We start from the raw sequence: 25999 nt of genomic DNA on the forward strand, positions 1-25999 counted from the left end.
ACTACATGTTTTATATTAAACTACATAAAACAGAAGGATACCATCATTCAAAATAACCCATTATGGATAAATCAGAATCCAAAATGAGCATTAGCATTAGCATACTGATCGCCCGTGAAGGTTTACCAGCAGTGCGATCGCTCAGGATGCTGCTCCTGCCACTGAAGAGGTCGGTGCTCCGACTGAACAAACTGGAAGATGGACGACTTAAATGCGAAAGAGAGTCTAACGAGAGTGATGTAGGCGATGGTAACCATGACGATCCAGAAGGCTTCGGGCTAAGATCGCAGTCCGGCTCCTGTGGATCTGACTCAAACACAGTTTCCCTTTCAGGAACAACGTTTTCTTCAAGCTGAGGGGGAACACGAGGAGGAGCAGGAGATGGATGTATTTCAGGATTTGGAATAATGCTGGAGTTGCTTTCTGGTGTTTTGGGGTCGAGGTGCGGCGAGTCGGGTTGGAGAGGAGTGGGACCAAAGCTAGATGGAGATACAGCTGGAGTTGGAGGGATTTGGAGACGAGGAAGAACAGCAACGTATTGTCTTCTCTTGATCAAATCAACACTTTGATCGCCGCTCTGTCCTCCACCAGAGTTGGAATTACCTTTAAACACATTTGAGGGAAAATATGTAAATAAAAACAGTTGAAAGAAGCAAAGCAGAGCCACTGGTTGTGATATTCAGCCTTGTTCATTCACACTTTTCCCCAGTTGGGCAGGACACACTTTGTTTCCCTGCTGAGTGGGCCGGCCTGCTAACAAAAGCAGAGAAAAATTCGCCCCACTGCAGCAGCTGCCACTTTCCCAACTCCATATTCACCAGAGTAATCAGAACTGAGGGCGGCAGACTGCGCAGACATTAAAACTTTAAGAAACTTTGCTTTTCCAGACTCAGTCTTTTCAAGGCTTGAATATTTATACCTTTCATTTACATTTTTGGCAAACTATAACTTGACATCAAGTATGAGGCAGCAGTCACTTAAATCCAACGTTTCTGGTCAATTTTGAGAAAAAACCACAGTAAGAATAAGAAAAAATGTGAGGATTTGTTGATTTTGTGTATTTGTGAAAAACTGGAGGGATTTATTGATGTAACTGGAGTCTAGAGGGCCACATAAAAAGCTACGACGGGCCAGATTTGGACCCCGGGCCTTGAGTTTGACACACGTGATACACAGTATAGATTAACCGCAAGAGGAGAGATGCATTGTATCTACTTATAGCTCACAGTGTAATTCCCCAAAAAGATGGTAAAATAAAATAAAAATATAACAACATAAAAGGAGCCATTATTATTGGGGGAACTTTGTTTTCTAGATGTTTAGACTCCAAATTACATCAATAAGTCATAAAAGTTTTTCACAAAATTCAAACAAAAACATTTTGATTTTACTGCAAATCTTTCTCAAAATTGGCCCAAAACATTGAGTTTAAGTGACAGCTGCCTCAATCTTACTTGATGCCTAGTTATAGTCCGTGAAATGGCGAACGAGAAAAAGTCACATTGGTGCAAATATATATGCAAAAAAATTCTTTAAAATATTTCTAACTTAGCATCACAAAATATGTCATTTTGATTACAAAAACGTTCACAAAATCCTGTTGGGACAGCTATTTATTGATATTTTAGCCGCTTGGTGGGTTTTATTAAATCCTGGCACAACCGGCCCTTTAAGAACATTGAGGTTTTTGATATGGCCCAAAATGAAACGGAGTTTGACAACCCTGCACTAAATGGTTTTTAGCAGAAAACTAAAAAAGAAGCAATGACATGACATGAATTTTGACCCATTCCTCTTTATTTTTATACTCTTTAACTTTAAATCCATGCAGCTCCACCCATTTCCTCACAACCTTCCTAACTTTTTGTGGGGATTCAGACAGTCTCCTCTTGTTCAACGCGGTGAAGGCCACATTTCTGCACTCCTTTCTCCAATACCCTGCCATTGCCATCTGTTGTGCTCACACACACACAGCTGAATGTGAACCGGTGTGTGTACTAATGTGCATATGAATGACATGTGTCAGAGTGCAAAGCCATGGCATTGGGCGCAGCACGTTTCTTTAGGGAGGAGGGTCAAGGATGATTGTGAGGGAGCCAGCCACCATATGGCAGAATAATTAGTGTTGGACCTCGGAGCGGAGAAATGCGCCCTCCCTCCGCTGCACACACACACATTTTCACACAGGAAAGCAGCATCCGACTGGGGAGCTAAGGTGTGAAAATACCTTCACATCTGAAAGGAGCGGCAGAAAACTGATTTCAATAGAGAGACAGAGAGAGAGGGAGAGAGGGGTCCACCAGGAGGGCGGCGCTGTGGGGACATCCTGCCTGATTTAAACTTTAAACTAGAACCAAAAGCAGGGATTAAGATCCAGTGACGGGCTTGGTGGCCTCCGTGTTGACTGCTCAGATGAGAACAAAAGGAGTGAGAGGCTGCTGGTGTAAAAGCGCCAGATGGTTTAATCAACTTACCCTGAAGAAAGTCAGTGTGTGAGGCAGGAGGAAGGTTAAAACTCTGCATCTTCCCCTCAGGCGGAAGCTGCTGCTGCTGGTTGTTGTTGTTGAGGTAACAAGGAGGGTGGAAGTCCTCAGGACGAGCCTTCATGTGGGACAGAAACCGAGGACACACAGCTGGGGGACGACGAACCCGCTCATAATGGACCTGCGGCTGAAATGCAAACATTTTATAATAAATAAAATTTAAAATAAAATGGTTTTCTTATTATTCTCAATTATTTAAGCACCTAGAAATTAAATTGTATTAAAAAAACTAAGAATAACCTCATGAATATATCTATAAAATGCATTTATTACCACTGCTACTCATAATCCACTTCGTCTTTTCCCATTTTAATTGGGCAATTTTGGTTTGAAGCTTTTTTTATTTACTGAAATTTCCTTTAAAAAAAATACTAGTTAGGAAACAACTCTATTCTGGGAGAAACTACAGTAATTAAATAAAAATAGCACCAAAAAAGTTAAAACAGAAAAAATAGTAAAAACAAAGAATAACCTTCTTATAAAATGCATTTAAAACCACTTTTATGCATAATCCTAGTCTTTTCTTATCTTCATTGGATAATTGTACATTGAGATTTTTTTATTTACTGCAGTGTATATTTTTTTTACCATTTAGAAAATAACATGATTTTAGAAAAACTACAGCAATCACATAAAAATAGCAATTTTAATAGGAACATTTTGGACAATTTTGTTTGGAACTTTTTTATTTACATTGTAATGTCATTCAAAAAAAATTGCTATTTAGAAAATAACATGATTGTGATAATACAATCATGTTGCTATTAAACACAAAATAGCAACAAAAAAAAGTTAAAACTGGAAAAATAGCAAAAATAAGAAAAGGAATAAATGCATGTATACATTTTAAAATACTACTGCATTTATTACCACTGTTATTTATAATCCACCTTGTCTTTCCTATTTTAATTAGATTTTTGGACAATTTTGGTTTGACATTTTAAGTATTTATTGAAAAGTAAAGTAAAAAACTTTATACAAAACATAATGATTATAAAAAGTTTGACAAAAGTTATTAAAAAAAAAAAAGTTCAAAGTAAAACTGTATTAAATAACCAAAACATTTATTATTTTAATTCATGAAAAAAATACAAAATAACTTTTGGAATTCAAAGCAATAAATAATTAAAATAAATTAATAAAAGCATAATATTCAAAACAAAGATAACTCATTACCATCTGGGGGTGCAGTTCTTCACTTACAGTATTTTATAACATTACTTGTCACCGCTGCCCCCTTGTGTTGATATAAGTAATTACTTTAAAAACAAGTTCTCCTCAAAGAAAACCTGCCTCCTCTAAAAGTAAAAAAAGAAGCAGAAAATTATTTTCCAGGTGATAAAACTTCAGAGAATCTTCCAGGGAAATAAAAGCAGGTAAATAAAACCATGTGGACACCAACCAGTGAAAACCAGTTTGTCCCAAATCTGTGGTGCCAGTGACTCATTCAGAGAGCAAACAGTCGTAATAAATGGCCTACTGGCTTTTATTTGTCTTGGATTTAAGCTTCATCTAAAACAAAGCTCAGCTCCACTCACTTTTTAAAAAAAGAAAATGTTTCAGCGGAAAGGAGGAGCAGAGGAAGGAGGGATGCCGTCTGCCTGACACAGCGAGGATCAGCTCTTAAATCCCTCCGCCATGTTCTTCTTCAGAGGCTTTAAAGATTTGCATTCTTGTGATGTAAAGAGGGAGAAGTAACGAGCGAACAAGGGACGCTCCTGTCCACGCTCTTCGTTCCCCCCGCCTCCTCCTCATCCTCATCACTCAGGACGATCAGGATGAAGGAGGTTTGAGGCCAGATGTGAGCAGCTGGGTTTCTGCACAGCAGGCTGAGCATCATTTTCTACTAAATGTACAAAAGTTTAATCAGGAAACATGGAAAGTGTGATTTTTATTAGACATTCCTATTATTATTGGTTATTGGATGTATAACTTAAAAACTGTAAAACAAGATAGTAATAGAGAGAGATAAAGAAATGGAGAGATACGGATAGAAAGATAGAGAGGGAGAGAGAGATAGAGACAAAGATAGATAAAGAAATAGAAAAAGATTGTGACCTAGAGATACACAGAGAAAGAGGGATAGGTAGAAATAGAGAGAATAAATAGACAGAGAGAGAGAGAGAGATGGATAGAGAGAAAGAGATGGATAGAGAGAGAGAGATAAATGGATGGATAAGTGGAAGAATGAACAGAAAAAGGGACAGATTGATGCATGGTTAGATGGATGGATGACAGACGACTGTTTAATTATTGTGAAGGGTGGATGAAAACAGATAAATGAACAAATGATGGATAAACGGATGGATGAGAGACTGTATGTTGTATTTACCCAGAATGCCTTGTGCTGTACTCCACTTCCTGTTTTTGGAGCGGTTTCCGGTCCGCTTGATGTTCACATGTGCATTCAAAGCACATCAGTTCACCAATATCTAGACTTCTAGGTGGACCAGAGTTCTGTTGCGCGTTCACACCTCCCACAATGAACTGGACCTTCTGGGCAAACGAACTGGAGTTGACGGAAGTGAACCAAACAGGACTGGAGTGAATCCACCTTTCAACATGAAACCAGTCTGACTGGTGCGTCTTGACGTTTGTCGTTGGTGTTTCTTAATGTTATTAAAGGTTTCCAGGAGCTTCTGGGACTCTCATTGTCTTTCTATTGAAAGTAGAAAGTTTCTGCGAGTGCTAAGCTGCATCTGAGCCTGGCTTCTGACACGAGCTGATAATCAGATTTACCCCCCTGAATCCGCCGGACTCCACAATGCTCCCCACTGTCGTCGGCCCCCACATTGCCTCTCGTCAGCGGCCCCCCTCGGTCCCTGCAGCAAAGCCAATTACACCCCACAGAAACACAAATCTCCATGTTTTAAAAAGTCTCTCTTTTTCAGGGGTTTAACCTTGTTAGGCCGTAAGCCTGGCTTTCTTGTGCATCAGCTCTGTGAAGAATTCTCTGTCCCTGCAGTCTCTGGGACATAGACACACTTCTGTCTTTGCTCATAGCCGTCCGCCTGTCAGAGGGTTCACTCGGAGGCAGCGTAATTAAGTGTGTGCATGCGTGTGTGTGTGTCTGCTTATCGATGCTTATGTGTTTTGGAGGTGGGTGGATGGTTGAGGAGGGGGGCTGCACACGCAAGGCAGACCATCTGGGACCCGGACTAACTAATAGACTTCCTACATTCATCGAGCAGCGCCACTTGTGCGTCTCAATCAGGGAGCTGTTGAGCACAAACAGGCCCGTAATGACATTAGCCAGTTCTGGCTGTGTGAGGACAGCGTGTGGGCTGCCTGACGCCAGGAGGTCAGCCCGTTTCCTGGGGGCCTGCGAGGGCCCAGAGGAGCCCACTCCGCGGTAATGGGTGTCTGCAGAAAGTGCGGTCCAATGTACTGTCACTGCTGGAAATGCCTTCCTCTGGGAGAGCCTCTAATTCACTTAGCTGTGACTTCTTAGCAAATCTGCTGACTACCGTGTCATCAGAGTCGAACCCTTAAAGCTGTTTTCTCTGCTGTGCAGATTGATTTGGGGGAAGTTTGGAAAAACTTGGAATTTTACTTAAAGTCAGGGGTGAAAGTAGGGGGGTACGGAGGGTACTGCGTACCCCTAAAAGATTTAGCGGGGGTACGCAGTACCTGCAAGATAGAGGAGCGGCTGTCTGCTGTAAAAAAATCAGTGGGTTCACTGTGCAGCGCGAGTGCGCCCACTAATCAGCCGTGACTGATTAGTTTTTCAAGAACAATCTAAAACACGACTTAATCAGTTAATAAATAATTTTTTTCCCATTTCATATTGTTTCTGAACTCTTCGTGCTTTGCTAGAGCAGCAGTGCAATACGTCGATCGCGGAAGGTTTTGAGTCGATCTTGGCATTAGGTGACAAACTGAACGCCGCCAGGACACTGAGACCAGCACGTCCTCTGGACCGCTTAAAACTTTCATCCATCCATCCATTTTCTTACACCCTTGTCCCCCGGGGGATCGGGAGGGGTTCTGGTGCCTATCTCTAGCTAGCGTACCGGGCAAGAGGCGGGTTCACCCTGGACAGGTCGCCAGTCTGTCGCAGGGCAACACAGAGACACACAGGACACACAACCTTGCACACACACACACACTCACACCTAGAGACAATTTGGAGAGACCAATTAACCTGACAGTCATGTTTTTGGACTGTGGGAGGAAACCGGAGTACCCGGAGAAAACCCACGCATGCACAGGGAGAACATGCAAACTCCATGTAGAAAGCTTAAAACGTTCATAACTTTATTAAAGAACAACAATAAAAAAAATCAACAAAACATGTTCAAATTAATGACCCAAAAACWATAATAATCTCAATGATTATTGTTTCAACAAGGTGTTGCGCAATTCTGTGCGTTTCGGTTCCATTACCAAAATAAATAGCAGAGCAGGAGTTTAAAATGAGCTACTCAACCGGCGCTGTGTTCATGAGAGGTTTATTAATGATCGCAAAAATAAATATCAAGCCAGCAAACCTGATATCGTAACGGACTGAACGTTACGTTTTTAACGTAATCTCTGGTCGGCTTGTGGAGCGCAGGCGGTTGCCATGGCAACGGGTGTGCTTAAATGACAGAGAGACGGAGAGTAAAAAGGTGCGAGTGGTTTAGAGTTGATCACCTGTTCGGGTTGTTTTACCTTTGTCTTGGCGCATCACARCCGCTGTAATTTCTGAACATTCAATAAATGACAAACTTGGACTAATTACCTCGTTCTTTGTGAATATACGTCATTTGCAACAAACATCAAACACGGTAAATATGTTTCATTAAGTATTTAACAAACAAATGGCTTCTACCGCGATAATTGTGTGAAATTAAATGAATTGTAGAATATAAAAAAATATTTTGGTGCTGTTGGGCACAGTCTGAGAGGCTTTTCCTTTATCAAACAAATGGTTTTTTTTGCCTCTTATTTAGTGGAAATATTGATGTTGATTAGATTTTCTCCAAAATGATAAAAAATTTTCAACCTTTATAGCTCCACTGTTGAAAATGAGGCTCTAACATTCACAAATGAAATTGAAATAAAATCCAGTCCAACACCTTGTTTGAGGTGATTCCTCTGGAACCTGTTGGAGGAAAAATATCCCAACTTCAGAAGATGAGCTTTAACCTAACAGAGCTCTGTGGTTCCTCCTATCAGTATGAGAGTCAGGGTGAGGAGGCGCCATGTTAGGAAGAGAAGTGGAAGCTGCAGGATCTCCAGAGCAAACAGGTCATGATGCTGCCTACTGATTATCCCTCTGTCTGGACACAGGATCAATAGAACCAGTTTAAAAGCTAAAATGAATGGTTATATGCCAGACATGGAAAACTGGGACGCACTCCATGCCATGATGTTCAGGATTTAGGTCTCATGGCATCTCAAGGTGTCAACATTACAGCCAGTGGGCTGAAGGAGGAAATACAGCTTTATTTTGTAGCAATTCAGGAGCTACCATCATATATATATATATATATATATATGTCTATTTTATTTTTTCTTTTGTCATAGTACCTCCAAGAATTTTAAACTACTTTCACCCCTGCTTAAAGTATGGAAAAATAAAAACATGGAAATTATTTGTATTTCAGACTTCATGAAGTAAACATTTAAAGGTTCAATTTGACTACATCGAAAATAAATCTGAGAATAAGTTAATGTTTTTTTCTCTACATATTTATATGTAGAGAAAATATTTATATTTTATCTGAATGTTTATAAAAAATATTTCCTGAGAAATAGTTTCTCGGAAATATTTAGAGAAAATATTTAAAATAATAATATTTTCTCTAATAGAACAAAATATTATGTTTTCTCAAAAATATTTAGAAAAACAGTTTTGAGAAAATATTAATGTATCTAGAGAAAATGTTAAAAATATTAATATTTTCTCAAATATTATAATTAGGCTGTTAATTTAACAAACTAAACTTGGTAATATAATAAGTTTAGATTCTTTAACCTAACCTTGGTAGGTTTTATTTTAAAGAAAACAAAACCTTGTTAGAGACAATATTTTTATTTTCTCTAAATAAAAATATTATTGTTATATTTAAAAAATATAACAGTAAATGTTGTTTTGAGAACTACAATTCTCTAAATAATAAAAGTTGTTCAAGAACGTCCAAATATCGTGGCTAGCTAATAAATCTTTACTGTTCAGTGCAGTTAAAAAAAATATTAAGATGAATTAAATGGAGGCTCTTCCTCATGTGCAGAAAATTTAAAGAAAGAAAGCGATGTCAAAGTTGTTTCCATTCAGCGAATTTATTTTTGTAATTTTATTGTTAATGGAAACACAGCTATTGTAAGTTGTGCTGAAAACCCAGATTTCAGGGTTCGGATTCAGTGTTTAGCTCTTTAAAGGATAATTTGGGGAGACAAACCTGCTGCTAAGGGTTAAATTTGCGAACTTCTGCAATGTTTGCGTATTCCGACTTGCATTGCTTCTCCCTGAAGGATTTCAGCTGCCAAAGCAGGTTGCTGGGTGAAAAGCCTCTCGTTGGCCTCCTCCATGTTTAGACATCGACGCCATCCTGGCAGAAGTTGTGTCGCTGTATGACAGGAGCAGCTTTACAGTCACAATGCTCCTCCTGATTTATGAGGTACAGCTGGATCGCAGCAAAGCGGCAGAATGTCAGATAACGGGGCTGGAGGAGATCCTGAATGCAGAAAGCAGTTCAGGATGTAAATGAGGCTGGAAGAGCAAGCGGGCCACTTTGTCTGACCACTTTGTTTGCAGAACCAGAAGCCGAGACAGGAAGGCGGCCCACGCGGCTCTGATGTAACCATGGAAACGTCGCTGTTAATGATGGCGCAGCCACTCCCAGCCTCCTTTTAGCAAATGGAAGAGGTGGAGACTGGGAGTTTGAGTCTGTGTGTGTGTGTGTGTGTGTGTGTGTGTGTGTGTGTGTGTGTGTGTGTGTGTGTGTGTGTGTGTGTGTGTGTGTACTTGGTTAGCCACCATATTTAGAACCATTTCTGGTGTATTTACTAAACTAATGGAGGCCCAGTCCTAATGCGGCTGTAAAGGGTCAGGGGTCACATGTGAATTAGGTTTTGGTTAAGGTTGATGTTAGAAATAGTCTGGACCAGCACATAAATATTATAACATGGCTTTAACAAATTTTGATAATTATTGAGACATTATGTAATATATTTTATTAAATTGGGAAGGATTAAATAAGTGTTCACTTCTTCCTACTTTTTTACAAACAGAATAGTGATAAATAAATTATCTTGTTCTTGGTTATTTATGCACATGTTTTCTCTGTTCTACCGATTGCTTGTTTTCTTGTTTCTTTGGGTTTGCTTTTTGTTTTTTTTAAAAAACCTGTTTGAAACGGTTGGAAACTGAAAATAATGTGATAAATTACAGCTGGAAAAGGGGTATGATTATATAAGTTATACTTCTTCATACTCCTTTTCAGACTCATAATCACCAATGTGATGTGTCTTCAAGAAATGTATTATGTACTTTGTGTTTGTTCTACACTGCCGGTGAAAGGTTTGTCTGAAATAAATTACTAAATTACAAATTACAAATAAATGTAATAGTTAAGGTTAGGAAAATGTCTGGGTTATTGAGAGTAACTGAATCAAAACGTTTTTTCAATAAATATATTTAAATAAAGAGCATAAATTTAAGGATGCAAACAGGATTTTCTTAAGTAAAATCTTAAAAAATCTTAACATCAAATACAAATTTGTTTCACAGTATTTGTCATCATTCAGCTCAGGTTATCAACAAAAAGACACCAGGGATCTTTTACAAATCATTTTCTGAGTTTATAATTGAAGGTAAACTATAAACTGCTTTTTGTCGCTATGTTGATACAATTTGCTATGTTGTTGTTATTACAGAATAGGTGAACTTACAGTGTGGTGGCAGCCGCCTCTATCCCACAGAATGGCCTTAGTGACAAAAGAGATGTACATCGGTCTCTGAAAAGGAGGAAGAAAAAGACCAAATGAGAATAGAGCAACAGAGAGACAGTGATTTCAAGACGTTGTCATTATTTTTTTGTAGTATTACAAAAAGCAAACATTAAAGGTGACCTATTATTCTTCCGTGAACAGGTTAGAAGAAGTCGATGGGTCTTACAAAACATGTTCATTAAATTTTTTGTACAAAATCATTCTTAGATGATGAGATTTCAGCCTATTCAGTTCTGTCTATGTTGAGCTCCTTTTGAAATGAGCTGTTTTAGGATGCTTTGTCACTTTAAATTCAAGTAAGCTGCTGCTGGCCCCGCCCCCAGACTCAAGAAAGTGTTGCAACTCAAGAAAGCAGCAAGTGGTTTCTGTTTGGTGAGTCAACAACAAAACACTTGTCTTTTACAGCAGTCATTGTACAAACCTGCTAGAGCTCTGCTTGGGTTGCTAGGCAACGGTCAGAACTCTGCTGGGGTTGCTAGGTAATGGGCTAGCTTCACTGGGGTTGTGCCTGCCGATTTGTGACGTTACATTCCAATGGTTTTTGAAATGGCTCACTTTCCAGACACCAAAAAACTTTAATAGCCAAAAAAAATGTCTAGATGTTTTTTAAGTGCTTTTAAATGCAGCTAAGACCCAAATGGAAGAACAAAACGGTGTAAAATGTGAATTTTGCTTAATAGGTCCCCTTTAAACAGCATAAATATGAGCATCTAATATCTTCTAGATAAAGATTGTTCAACGGCTTGACGTTGCTGGTGTTTCACTACTAAACCAACATTTTGAGACATTTTGAAATGTGTTCCTTTACATCTAATGGTTGAATTTTAAGTTATAAAATACAAGTGGGACTACTCTCCCAGTCGGTCCTTTCCAACATCTGCTACCTGTCTTTACTCAACGTCTTCAGGACAGTACAGTGGTGATGCGACCGGTGCGGCCTGTGGAGCTGGACGCAGTGCGTTAACTCATCCATCAAGATGGACACATACCAAAAACTCATCCATCTCTCTTTGCAGCTCATAGAAGCTGAGTCAGCTCAAGTTGATCCACTGCAGGGAGCAACAGAGCAGATCCTCCCTGAACTCACCCGTCATTCATGGGCCGTAACCCCGAAACAGAGATGGTGACAGGGGGCAAGAGGAGGTCACAAGGTGGAGGACAATAAGACTTTATTGGTGTTTACTCTGAAGCGTGGATCTCTTGTCCGCTGAGGACAGAAAACCTGCAAGTCCAACAAATGAGGACTAGAGGGCAGCGTCAGGTCTGACCATGTCTGATTGTGTGGTGGCTTTAATGTATGATTTGTTAAATTATGGCACCAGTGTCACAGACTATTCTGTCCCATTTAATTAGCGACAAAGTAATAATGACAGACAGCAAAAAGCCGAAGTGAATTGGAGGATAAATAAAAATTTTTCACATTTTTTACCATATTTTGACGGCTCCCAATCAGCCGGTAACAAATAAAGTAATAAAGTATATTTAGGCATTTTGCCAGCAGCAGCCTAATCCCACTTGGTTTTATAAATAAAAAGTTGTAGGTCTACAATACTGTCCATGCATGTTCATATTGCATGTTTTAATGTTCTGTACAAGGAAAAAAAGAAAGCCAAACTGAAGGAGAAAGAAAAACTTCAGAATGTTTGAAAAACTTAAAACCACTTAAAATTAAAATGAATAGAAGAAATGTATTTAGACATTCAACGTTACCAGAACCATAAAAAAAAAAGGTTTTTATGGTTCTAGTATCTTAAATTTGAATGTTTATTGGATATTTTTCTCTCTAACCAAAGAAAACAGTCCAGGCATGGATTTGGACACTTTACGGTTGTTTCTGAGCAATTTCTGAAAGAGTCGAGGCTGCAAGTCAACCCACCACTCCTCTGAAGGGTTACCTGAGTAAAGTAATCAGATTACTCAGGTAACGAAGAAAGTATGGGGTTACATTTCCACAAAAATTTGAGTACTGTAAAATTAACCGCAAGCAAACTAGGATTGTAAGCACAAATAAATAGTATTTTATAAGGTGGAGTAATTAGAAACGCAGCTCAACAGAAGAAAAACTTGATTTTCTTAAAATATAGTAGAACAGGTTTAAATATTTAACAAAATTCATCAATAAAAGATAGTTGTATTTCATTAAATTTTTGGTTATTCAATAGGTATGGAGTAAAAAGAGTGAAACAAAATGACCCGCTTTCATTTGAATACATTTTATTTGATGGAATATGAAGAATAAAAGGTTTATTGCTTATTCAGATTGTGCATCATTTTTTGTAAAGTAATGAATTACTTTTAAAGATGATTAGGTTGTAACTGGATTACTGTCGTGTGGAAGTAATTAGTAACTAATTACTATTTCCAAGATGACACAGATGGTCACTGCAACCAGATCGCTGTGGGATTTTTGGGAGAAAACAGACTGGGATCACTGTCAAGTGATGCTTTTCAACTTTCCATTTACTTGAAAAAGCATAAAAACACAAATTTTTAAATCAAAACACAAAGTTAAAGGTTTTGCCTCATCAGCTCAATCACAGCTGCATTAATTGATGGAGTTGCTCTGCCTCTGATGTCCTCATCTGACCCATCATCTCCAACAGGAGACACAATCCCACAGAGAGTTCACCTAAAGTGATTGCTGCTCCTTTTTTCCTGCTCAATCCAGATGATGAGATTAGGGAGATTCCTGGCAGATGGGGTTTCCACCGTGCATGTGTTGACAGGATGCATCCCCACTTTTAAGACTTCACCTCGATCTGGGGAACGCAGAGGAGGCTCCTCAGGAAGCTACTGGTTTAAGCCGGCAGCAGAGGGGAAATATGGTCAAATATGGCCGCCCTTATCAATAATGAGTAGGTGGGAAAGGAGCAGATCAAATTACCAATTTAGAAGTAATCACCAAAGTGGTTGCTGGGTCTGTGTTATCCACTCTGCTTTGTCCTCTGTGGTGATTCTGCCATCTGTCCCGTCTTTCTCAGGGGAGTCCTTCCTTTTTCTCCTGAGCGCCACACTGGATGTTTTATTAACTCCGTTTCACCTGATTACACCCTGGCTGGGAGTCGGCGCACATTAATAGGCATTTAATCAATGTTTAATTAAGGTAGCAGGCATGAAACACCGAGCTGAAACACTGAGCTGAGGTCAGATGTAAGGACGCACAATAAGTGCATGATTCAAACTTTATGAGCAACTTTCTGCTTAGTGGATATATTATTGAACTGAAATCTGTCTTAAAAAGCAAAGACTTTACATTTTCATGTGTATTCCCCTAGAAACTGTAGATTTTATGTGATCGCAAACAGACTTCAGAAGAACATGGACGTCTCACAGCAGTTCACCGATTAAGAAAAAATTTATGCCACTATTTAGAGAAGCAGCATTCAGCTTCAATGCACCACAAATCTGGAACAAACATCAAGAAAACTGTAAAACAGCAGAAACACTTAGTTCCTTTAAATCAAGGCTAAAAATCCACCGGTTTAGAGTTGCATTTGAAACATAATAAATGGAACATTGACCAATATATTTGACGTGTATTAATGATTTGCAATGTTTCTCACTGTAGGCTGTATGTTGTTTCTATGACTCCTTCATTTTTGTGTTTTTATGACGTAAAGCTACCTTGTTCCTGAAATGTGCAATACAAACAGAGCTGATTGATTGATTTATGGTTTAATTTTACAGTTATTGAGCAATTGGAGTTGACAACATCACAATGAAGTACTTCACTGTCTTCCCATTGTCTGGCTCCATCCAAAGTGACGGACCCGTTTGCTGCAGCCATTGTTTAATTGCGGCTGTCTTGTTCTGGTGCAGAGTTATGACGCATGTCTCAAGTCAATAGCCAATAACCGCGTTTCCATTACAAATGTGATCATAACTTGGTCAATATTCCACTAATATCGACAAAAAAACCACAATTTCACAATTGTGGCGTTTTATTAAACAAGAAATGTAATCAAAATAACTTTTGAATCAGTTTGTTAATGCGATAAGTCATGTAAAAAAATAAAATAAAATGCTGCGCCATCATCCTTCAACAACTTCCTGTTGTCTTCTTCGTCATTTCCACCAGTAGTAACAGCCGGTTGTTGATTACATGACAGGCATGATGGGAAAAAAGGGTTTGCATTGAGGTTTTGCGGTATACATCAATTTCAAAACCACCTCATCCAAGTAAGAATTTGGAGCGTTTCCATAAAGCAAATTTACTTTCATATTTCCAATTTGCTAAATTTTACAGTCAGTGGAAAAGCATCTAATGATGTAAGAGTCACATAAAATATGACATGGCCATCCTGACTGCAGAAAACTACTGGAAAAAATGGTTTATGCTCAATTAAAAAGGAGCTTTGCACCTGTAGCAGTATTTCCGCTTGAAACTTTCAACACGTTATTTATTCTAAGTCTGAACATAGCAGCCTCGTCTTTTAGAAGTGAATAACTAGAACTGCATGAGGTCAGGAAACAGAAATTGAGTCCAAAGAGATGACACACTCTCCACAGGATGGTGGAAACAAAGCAGCATCCCGTTTAGAATCGACTGATGGAGCTGCTGACTTATAAATGAGAACAAAAGGCCTGGGTGAACACCTCAGCATGGATTAGTCCAGGTTACAGCCAGAGACGGAGGAGAAAAGCAGAAAATTGAGAGAGAGAAAGCCTGGGGTCAGCCATAATGAGCCATGAATGTGAGCATCCCACCAATCCTGTTTAACGGGGTTCATCCCTGGAAGGTTTCCTGCCCTTCACTGCAAAAACACAAAATTTAACAGAGTAGATTTAATTTAATTTTAATTCAAATATCCAAGTACACTTAAAGCTGCAGTAGGTAGCTTGTAACAATTTTTTTTAACATATCTGTTGTTTCTCCTCCATTAGCCCATTGAGCAGCGCACACACTATGTTGATTGACAGCGTTAAGACCTTCCTCCTGGATCTGATTGGCTGTTTTTGATCAGAAGTGGTGCATTCTTGTAAATGTCAAACTTTCAACTAAGCAGCTTGTTTTAAGTTAATAATTTCTTAATATTGATTAAAAAGTACTAATTATACTTTCAGATTTTTTCACTTATAAGACATTTTTCTCATTAATAAAAAAATAATAAAGCTCTTATTTTGATCAAACTGGGTAGTAAATAAGTACAAATACAGCAAAAACACAAAATGTTACCAAGTATGTTTGGTCAATTCTAGTGAAAATATCTTGGTACAAAACTAATTTACACGTAACATTTCAGCAAGATATAACAGCTGGCAGTAAGTCAATAACTACTAAATATTGATGAAAATATCTTGGTGCACTTAAAATAAGTTACAAGTTACTTATCAGGAAGATATATGAGCTCATTTTAAGTCAATAATTGCTGTATATTGATTAAAAAGTGCTATTTTCACTGGCAGATTATTTCACTTATATGAGAAAAAATCTTGTTATAAGTGAAATAATCTCCCAGTGAAACTTGTAATGTTTTTCAATCAAAATTAAGGAATTATTGAATTAGAATAAGCTCATATTTCTTGCTAAAATAATACAAAACTAATGCATTTGAATAAGAATCTGGTTCAGATTTTGTGTTTTTGCAGTGCTCCTCACACCAGCGGTTCTGTGCGCACACGTTGGGGTTCGGGTCAGGGGGCTGCAGGGACTCTGTGACCCTGAAATGAGCCGGGGAGCCCTGCTGGTAGGACAGAGCTGCTTTTCTGCTTTAATCTGCAAGCAAGAGGATCAATATGGTGACTATTGGTGGTGAGATTGTGTGCAGGGCAAACCGGGTCCGGCCATTTAAGAAGTCTCACAGGGGGCTGGCGCACCCTGACAAAAGCACAGCTCTGCTGCCACAATGACCCGGGAGACACTGGCACACCGGCGACTAACCTACTTAACATTCATTAGCTTCAGAGAGGGGGACAGATGCTCTGGACCGTCTTTCTCATGTCCTCGACATGGGGCTCATTTGACGAGTCTTTTATTCAGGAGGCTGAGTTGTGGAGGAAGACCTGGGTGGCCATGGAGGGACTCACCCGGTGCGGCCCGCGGCGTCCAGAGCCAGAGCAGTCAGGTCGCCTGGCAGGGAGAGACAGAAGCCTCCTCGGATGCTTGAAATCCTGGTTTCTGCTCCGTCGGCGTTCAGACAAAAAATCCAGAGCTCCTCTCCTTTCAAAAGAAGACATATCCAACAAGTTCTAGTATTTGTGCTTACATTTTTACGCTTCTGAACACATAAATATACATCAAACTTTTGACTAATACTCCCTTCTGGTTTAAAAGTAAAAGAGCAGAGTGAACTCTCTCTGTGGGAGGCTAAACATGCAGACGATTTTAAATAATAATCTGTTAATAATTACCATTCAGACTCTCAAGCATGTTTCCCTCAACATTAAGTAACAAAGGTTGGGCCTCTGACAGAAGTTGGGTAGTAGCTAGTTTTGACACACAATGTACTTCGAGGAGTATTTTTACTTTTACTTCAGTAATTTTACTGTGAAGTATCACTACTCAAGTAAAATTTCTGGATTCTCCACCCGCTGTGAGTAACTTCACTGAATGAAGAACAAGCTTGTTTTAAGCAAAAATTCATAAGGTTTATATGAACATAAACTGATTTTGAAAAAAATCAGTTTATATACGACGAGTACCAAGGCCATGCGAAGAAAATAAAAAATAAGCTAAAATTAAGAGACTAAAGTCAAAATATTACATTCAATTCACTTTATTCTTATTACAACTTTATTCTCATAATATCCCTTTATTTTTGTAATATAACTTTATTATAGTATATAGTTACTATTCTCACTTTATTTAAACTTTATTTTTGTAATATGACTATTCTCGTAATGCTACGACTGTTCATTAATTAGATTTTATTCTCATAATAATACGACTTTATTCTGGTAACATGACTGCTCTGGGATTATTTACTTTATTCTCAAGATACTATGACTTTATTCTTATCATTTTAATATTTCAAAGTATGGCCCTAACACTGTCGTAATCTTGTAGTTATGCTATTTATAAGAAACACTTTAATTGTGGCTTTAAATGCCAAAATTTCCACATAACTTTATATTTTGGTCCGCCTCATTAAGAAATGTTTAAATGTTAAATGACTGGTAAAAGGCAACTCAAGAACTGAGTAATTAATTAAAAAATCAAATACTTTTTGACTATTGAGTAATTTCTTGGATGGCTACTTTTTAAGTATGTTGAAGTAGTGCTACTCTTACTTGAGTACAGTTTTGCACACTCTACCCACCTCTGTCCTCCAACGTTACTTTTCTACCTCAGACAAACTTCCTCCCTGTGTTTCTGTCACATATACAGAAGAAACGAGGGCAACAACAGAGCAGCGCTTTGAATTAAACATTGAACAGCTGTGCAGTCCGGAGTGACAGAGTCCAGAGCAGAAACCAGGAGCAGCTGGAGAGAAAGACAGCTTTTCAACCTGACTCCAGACGCAACACGGATCAGGTTCTGGGCTGCCACACAGCGACATAAATCTCCTCTCCTTAATTACATTAGAGGCGCATAGTGGCGAGCTTTGTGATAACAATGGAGCCTATCGATTCCACAAATCGGAGGCAGCCGAAGTCGGCCTGTGCGCTCCGAGAAGCTCTAGATCTGCATCTGCAATCTGAGCTCATTACGAAGAGTGAGCGTCGGGCGGGACGCAGCGCAGGAAAGTTCTTGGTTTAATATTAACAGGAAGAATGTGGAGCGGTTTCTATGGTAACCGGCAAACAGCTACACTCATGACACAAAATGTATTTCTGCTTGAAAAGCAGGGCAATCGCATACTACCACCAGATATTACAAAGTATTTTTGGTCTAGTTTCTAGCAAAAATGTATTAAATAAGACAAAACTAACTTACAAGTAACTTTTCAGCAAGATAAAACTAATTTTAAGTAAATAATTCCTTAATATTGATTAAAAAAACATTTTTTCCTGTTATTTAATTTCCCTTTGAGATCAAAAAAGTATTTTCGAATTGAATTTGACCTGAATAAATGCCAATTCAAGCCAAAGTTGTTGATGTTTTTTTTGGTTCTGAAGGGTTAATATTAAGAATAAGCTTTTAAGGGTAAAAGGCAACTTTTACCCTTTTACCCTTTTTTGTCAAATTTCTCACAGAAAACTTGACATTTAAAAATATGTAGTAATTTTGAAATGCCAATGGAATGAGTATATTTTTAAATCCATATTAAGGAATTATTTACTTAAAACAAGCTCTTATATTTTGCTGAAAAGTCACTTTTGAGTTAGTTTTGTCTTATTTCAAGTGCACTATGATATTTACATGAATAAACCAAAGATATTTGGTAAGATTTGGTGTTTTTATCTCTGTTCAATCTGACCAAGGGAAAAGATTTATTTATGCTTTTCCAAAGCAAAAGGTCCAACACGACTTGAATAAGCTTCTTTTGGCTTGTGAGATCAAGACCTCTCTTTAACATCTCCCTCCACAAAGCTGACTCTGCCTGACATCTCTGTGTTGAAGCTGGTGGGGGCTCTGCAGAGCAGGTCAGCATAATCCAGATGCCGGAGGACCGGTTGCTAGGAGACAGCAACGGAAAACTGTCCAAAAAGGACAAAAAGCTGGAAAGTCCTGATTCATCCGGCTAATGTCTTCAAATCTAAATATGCAAAACAGAAAATCATAATGTCAAATATATACATTTTTATCAAGTATAAGTATATCAAGTTTTTTTTGTCTATTTTTCAGTACAAATTTAAATCCCATCATGTTAGAGTAAAGAGAGTATTGGCATAACCTGTTTGTTATCCACCATTATCTTTATTCAATTCAAAAACTTTATTGATCACAAAGGGAAATTCAATGTGAAATACATAAGGGTGAACTTTTAAAGATGACCTATCCAACTCAGTTTACACTCACATTTAAAAATGGCTACAGATGCGCAATTCTAGAGCCGTACATCTTTAAAAAGTATTAGTAGAGCCTCCTGCACAGCGAACAATAATTCAGCAAGTGGTTTCTGGATGGTAAGTCAACAACAGAACACTTTTCCAGTAGCCATTGTACAGCACATACAATGGTAAAATCAGCTGAACAATACTGTTGGAGCTCAGCGTGGGTTGCTAGGAGACGAGTGGAGCTCTGCTGGCATTGCTGTATAACAGGCTGAGCTTCACTGGGTTTGCTAGGCGAAGAGCAATGCTAATTTGTGACATTACGTTCTGAAGATATTTGAAACCGCTCATTTTCAAGACACCAAAAAACATAAGTTTATTGCCAAAAAAATCACCTAAAAAAACAAAAAATCTATAGAAAACTGCTTTTTGCATTTACTCTGGTTATCTTTTTCACAGAACAGTCAGAACAGTATGATAATGACACCAAATCAAATCAAAAATAGCTCCTCTTACTGGTAGGTGATATTTACTGGAGTCATAAAAACCCATTTCCTCACAGTGCCCAATAGGAGTAAGGATACAAATTCTTGGTTGTCAATGCAGAAATGTATTCCTAGACACAAGTAATATTTAAGCACAGCCTTTTAATGAGCATGCTAACAAACATATACGTCAGCACACAAGAGCTGACAAAGCTTTCCACAAGACACATAAAAATACAATTACAAGAGCTATCATGCTGTTTTAAGGAAAGCTGCCCTGCCCACCACACGCTGCCCTTTGTCAGGAGCGGGACGGACAATCAAAGAGCCGTGACCTGCACCGGCTGCTGTGGGCAGCAGGCCTGACTCCAAACCCCGGTTACCAGGCCATGCTGGGAGCCTTTGCTTGTCCCCTGGTTAGCGCCGCTATTTTCTCATCTCATCAATCTGTCAGCTAAGCCGCTTGACGCAAAGCACAATATGGCCACCGTATTTTATTCAGTCTCTTACAATATGGTCTCAGCATTTCCAGATTAGTCAGCTCACCCACGAGGGAAGCTCCCCTGGTGAGGAGTAGTGGCAGTGGGTGTCCTCACTGCAAAACACAAAATCTTACCAAGTATTTTGGTCTAGTTTCTAGAGCACATATATTAGTACACTTGAAATGAGACAAAACTAACTTATAAGTAATTTTTCACCAAACTATCGGCGCTTGTTTAAGTCAATAAACCCTGAATCTTACTGAAAAAGTACTGGTACCATTGGCAGATTATTTCACTTGGGGAAAATGTCTGCCAATGGAACAAGTACTTTTTAATCAATATTAGGGAATTTTTTACTTAAAATAAGCAAGATCTTGCTTTCAGGCAAGCCACTACTTATTCTGCCGCTTTCCTTCATTTTTTAAAGGGGACCAATGCTACATTGAACAGATTAGGTTAGGCCAATACAAAACATATTCATTAAATTTTTTGCACAAAATTAATATTCTTCTGCTCAGTTCTGCCTATATTTAACTCCTTTAAAAACTAGATGTTTTAGGGCCTATTGTCACTTGCAATCCAAATTATTTGCTGCTGGCCACGCCCCCCAACTCAACATTTACACTCGCTTGTGAAAATGGTTGCAAATAGAAACGCAATTATACAACCTTGCATCTTTGAAAAGCAGAAGTGGAGCATCCTGCACAACAAACAAGAACGCAGCAAGTGGTTTCTGGTTGGTAAGTGAACAACAAAATTCTTGACATTTCCAGCAGCCATTATACAGCGGTAACAATGCCGTTTTTGTTGATTTTGACTCAATATTTAGGAGGTTTTTTTAAACACACACCAAAAAGTCATTACTTTACTGTGTACTTAGTGCTTGGGCTGTTTTTAGAAGCAATGTCAACCAAAATGGGAGTTCATAAACATGCAAAAGGAGAATTTCGTATAATAGGTCCCTTTTAAGCAAACACCAAACAATGTTAGTTTCAAAATGTTAAGAAAAAAATTAGAAAACCAAGGTAAAAGAAAGACTACCCTCACAGCTCATAAATTGTTCAAAATGAAGTTATCTTGCAACTTTTCCTGCTTTTTAGACATATTTTAAATTTAAACCAATCAGTAAAGACATTATTGTGTAAATGCTGGCCATCTGTGTAAGTTTACAGCACGAGTTTTCTGAGAACAACCTCGGACTGGACTTGCTCGAGAGCCGACCATTCAGTTTATTTTCAAGTAAGGATGAAAGAAAGACTCCAAACTATGTATGTCGCCTATTCAGTGGTGACGCTCTTTAAATGAAGGACAGCAGAAAGAGTTGGGGACGGGGTGGAGTGCTGCATAAATTTTACATACACAAGGCCTCAGACAAAGTGATTGTTGCTTCCCTGAAACTTTTTTTCCTCCCCCTCCTCCAGCAAACACTTTCCCCACTGAATAGGCACCTATTAGTGACTCCATTATGGGCACAGGGCCCTTGAATGGTTCCTCACTGTGCGTCTTTATCAGAGCCGGGCCCCCCTTCGTCCTGCGGCCCAACCCAGCTTCCTACAGCCTGTTTTGATAGGTGATGATGGGTGAAGTCGGGGGGGAGGCGAGGTGGCCTGCCACTTTCACTCCCTGTTGTGTGCTCCAGGTGTGGTGGGCTAAGCGTAGCGCTTCACAGCTTCTATTGTGCCACGCACTTTTTCCCCTTCACCACTTATTCAAGGAAAAAAATGGCTGTGTTTTACATGCATTAGCCGATTCCCTCCTCCCTGAAATGAGGGTGGAATCGCTGCACACTGCCTCGGAGAAGCGTATTGTTGCTGGATTATTCAGGAGTTAGCTGAATGAAAGAGGCAGGCAGAGAGGGGTGTCTGTACTTTATCTCCAAGGGAGACAGTGGGTAAAGACGCAGCTTCTTTAGAGGAGTGAGTTACTGCGGCGAAAAGCTCAGGAACACCTGCAGGACACAAACGCCTCCATCCAAAATACAGTAAACCAGTTTCTATTCATCAGGTTGAGGGGAAGGTTTTACAAACCATCAGGCAATGGTACAAAATATGTAAAGAAACGTCAACTTTTGAAAGTTTTCTATTCACTATTCAATAATTATTACAGGCATTTAACATAAATGCTGCCTCATACCATCTGATTTTAGGTGGTGGAAAATTTTATTAATATAATAGATAATTAAATTTGTAGTATGTAATATTTTAAATTAATCACACCAAATTTTATTTAATTTTATTCCCATGGTTCTTTTTGCAGCAGTGCCATCCACAGCTGGGCTTTCTTGCTTACGTTTGCTTGAGGAGAAAGCCAATCACACAATGGAGCAAAAGAAATAACATTTAAATCTATTATTTTAACTTATATATATATATATATATATATATAAATGGAACAACATAACCAAGTGGTGGGCATAGTGTACAGCAGTGGTTCTTAACCTTTTTTGAGTTACCGAACCCCCCAGTTTCATATGCGCATTGACCGAACCCTTCTCATCCCCCCCCGCCGACACACAAAATACTTTGCGGTATTCTGATTTAGTAATGTAATTATACTGCTCAAAAAAATAAAGGGAACACTTAAACAACACAATATAACTCCAAGTAAATCAAACTTCTGTGAAATCAAACTGTCCACTTAGGAAGCAACACTGATTGACAACGGGGACCCTCATCGGGTCAATCAGTGTTGCTTCCTAAGTTGACAGTTTGATTTCACAGAAGTTTGATTTACTTGGAGTTATATTGTGTTGTTTAAGTGTTCCCTTTATTTTTTTGAGCAGTGTATATTAGTTGTGTTACCGCCCCACGCCACTAGAGGCAGTAGCAACCCCGAAAAGATGCGACTAAGGGGCAGATTTAGAATATAGAATTTGGTAAAAACGGCGAGGTTTGCTGACACAAGCTCAAATCCATGCTGAGAGTTCAACTCCTTCAATCAGGGCTCCTCCGCAGCTCTGATTGGCTAAGCAATGTAACGTGATCCTCTGCATTAAGTGATGGCAAAGCGGGGCGTCATCAGGACTTTACACAAGTGTGTCTTTATCTCCGCGGCAGAGGCTCCACCGAACCCCTGAGACCGACTCATCGAACACCTGGGGTTCGATCGAACCCAGGTTAAGAACCACTGCTGTACAGGAACATATGTGCAGAAAATGGACTGGAAGCCCCGAGATCAAAGTRGGGAACACCCCCGAAGGTGGCGGAGAACGACCGAGCTAAGATCCTGTGGGACCTCCAGATCCAGACAGACAAAATGGTAATGGAGAACCAACCGGACATTGTGGTGGTGGATAAAGAACAGAGGAAAGCCGTTGTGGTGGATGTAGCAATACCAAGTGATTTCAACAGGAAAAAGGGGCACGAGAAACTGGAGAAATACCAGGGGCTCAGAGAGGAACTGGAAAAGACCTGGAAGGTGAAGACCACAGTGGTGCCTGTGGTCATCGGGGCCCTTGGTGCAGTCACCCCCAAACTGCAGCAGTGGCTAAAACAGATCCCAGGAACAACATCAGACATCTCAGTCCAGAAATGTGCAGTTCTAGGCACAGCCAAGATACTGGAGGACCCTCAAGCTCCCAGGCCTCTGGTAGAGGACCCGAGCTCAGAGGACGAGAGAGATCACCTGCGGAGGGTGAGAAGGGAATTTTTATATATATATATAAATAAATAAAAGATTGAATACCAGAAAAAAAAAAGTTAAGATAAAACAAAATAATTGGGATTGGATTTTTTGCCTCAACTTCTCTCAAACTTTCAGAGGCTCCCACAGCGCCCCCTGGGGGCCACGGTCCCCCACTTTAACCTGCCACAACCTCGCTCAGACTGTACAAACTCTGCTGTATTCACAGAACCATCAGGTCAATAAACATCTGTGTGTGTGTGTGTGTGTGTGTGTGTGTGTGTGTGTGTGTGTGTGTGTGTGTGTGTGTGTGTGTGTGTGTGCGCGTGGGTGTGCGTGAACCAGGTTTTTATAATCCTGGTGGGGACCTATTTCTGTCTACAATGTGGGGTTGTGGGGACCACTGCTCTTAGTGGGGACATTTTCTTGGTCCCGGCTTAGGGGTTAGGTAAGTGATTGATAGGGGTAAGGTTAGAGTCGGGGTAAGAGTTTGGTATGTAATGGTTAGAGTTAGGGATGGGATAAGGCTCCAGCGGTAGAAAATTAATATAAGTCAATGTAAAGTCCCCACAAGTGATGAAAACACGACTGCGTGTGTGTGTGTTTCAGCTTTGAAGTTATGCATGCACACACAGTTGAAGGAGGGAGACACCGAGAGTCAGCAAGACTTTATGATGAATATGGAAGCATTGTTCAGCCGTGCTTACCTCCACGGGGAACCATCTGCTCCCTGTCAATGCATCACCTGCTCGTCTGAGCCGTCTCCACGGCAACAAGACTCGGTGGGGCAGGGGGTGGGGGGGGATTAGGAGAGGTTACCGCTTCGATGGCAATGGTAGGGGTTGGAGTCATAGGTGGCAGACGGCAGAGCGAATGTCGCCCTCTGCTGGTGGGGAAAGGAACAGAGCAACTCAGCTAGATTGATATTGAGCCACCTGTTGAACACAACTGTTAGAAACTCTTATTAATAGAACAAAATCTATTTTGTTTGGGTCAATTATTGCTTCTGTGTAAATGATATTACTGTAAGCTTACCAATAACCTTTTGGAGCAATATGCAGTAAGGAAAAACCGTTTTAAATGAGTGTTTAAACCTTAAAAATATGATTCAAAATGCTGTTTATGTTGCTTGTGGATTGCAATTTACAGTTTAACTGGGGAGTATGCTTAAAATAATAATAAAAAAGTCACTTTCACTGAATTTATTTTATTTTATTTTTTGAAAGTGATTCATCAGCACTAGGGTCTATAAAAGGTTCGACATACAGCTTTGGGAAAGAAACTGAAGAGACCCTTAAAATGATGAAGTTTATCTGATTTTACGGTTTTATAGTTTTATGTTTGAGTAAAATGAACATTGCTCTTTTATTCTATGAACTATTTACAATATGTCACCAAAATTCAAAGTAAAGATTTAATATTTAGTTGCAGAAAATGAGAAATGGTCAAAATAAGGAAAATGATGCTGTGCTTTCAGACCTCAAATAATGCAAAGAAAACAAATTAAATATTTCTAAATATTCATTTAGAAAGAACAATAGTGCTGTTTTAACTCAGGAAGAGTTCAGAAATCAACATTTGGTGGAATAAGCAGGAGGTTTTTAATGGGTTCAGTGCAGTGGGCTCTTCATTTTTTCCAGAGCTGTATATCTGCATGAGTTCTTGATTGAAATAAATTAAAATGTTATTTTAAAGAATTTGTTTTCTTTCTTCATTTGCATCATAGCCCTATCTATAAATGTAGATTTGGATGAAAGCAATTCTGGTTCTAGAAGTAAACATACAAAAGTGCCTGAAAAAATTCAATTAGATTGGAAATGTAACATATTTTATGCCTTTATTATATTAAATATTTAGCGTAGAAATAGTTCTAATCTATTTTTGTTATTAAAATTAAGAAAAATGAACTCAAAGATGTTTGGAAACCTTCGCTGTGGCGTCACAAAACAAGATTTAGTTTTGTTGCTTTTCCATCTCACATTCACACGTCGTGAGGAAATGACTTGTCACACATCACTGTGATGATCAGCTGCAGAGTAATTTCCTTTTTGTG

The 25999-nt window shown here is 39.1% G+C and overlaps 1 protein-coding gene across 5 annotated transcripts in view; it reads right to left on the reverse strand.

The window, feature by feature from the left end:
• LOC103459394 (uncharacterized) overlaps window positions 1–25999 on the reverse strand; it is an 81647-nt gene that overhangs the window by 42362 nt on the left and 13286 nt on the right. For 3 of the 5 annotated variants that reach the window (XM_008400908.2, XM_008400907.2, XM_008400910.2), the window contains exons 2-5: window positions 16509–16641; window positions 10422–10487; window positions 2475–2670; window positions 127–603 (exon numbers count right to left, since the gene is read on the reverse strand). In XM_008400908.2, the coding sequence (XP_008399130.1) occupies window positions 127–603; window positions 2475–2670; window positions 10422–10487; window positions 16509–16641 (872 nt within the window). Of the gene's footprint in view, window positions 1–126; window positions 604–2474; window positions 2671–10421; window positions 10488–16508; window positions 16642–24653; window positions 24833–25999 lie in introns of all 5 variants that reach the window. The other 2 variants (XM_008400909.1, XM_017302922.1) reach the window with 2 other exon arrangements.

Source organism: Poecilia reticulata, linkage group LG23 (genome assembly GCF_000633615.1).
Source record: "Poecilia reticulata strain Guanapo linkage group LG23, Guppy_female_1.0+MT, whole genome shotgun sequence".
NCBI lineage: Eukaryota > Metazoa > Chordata > Actinopteri > Cyprinodontiformes > Poeciliidae > Poecilia > Poecilia reticulata.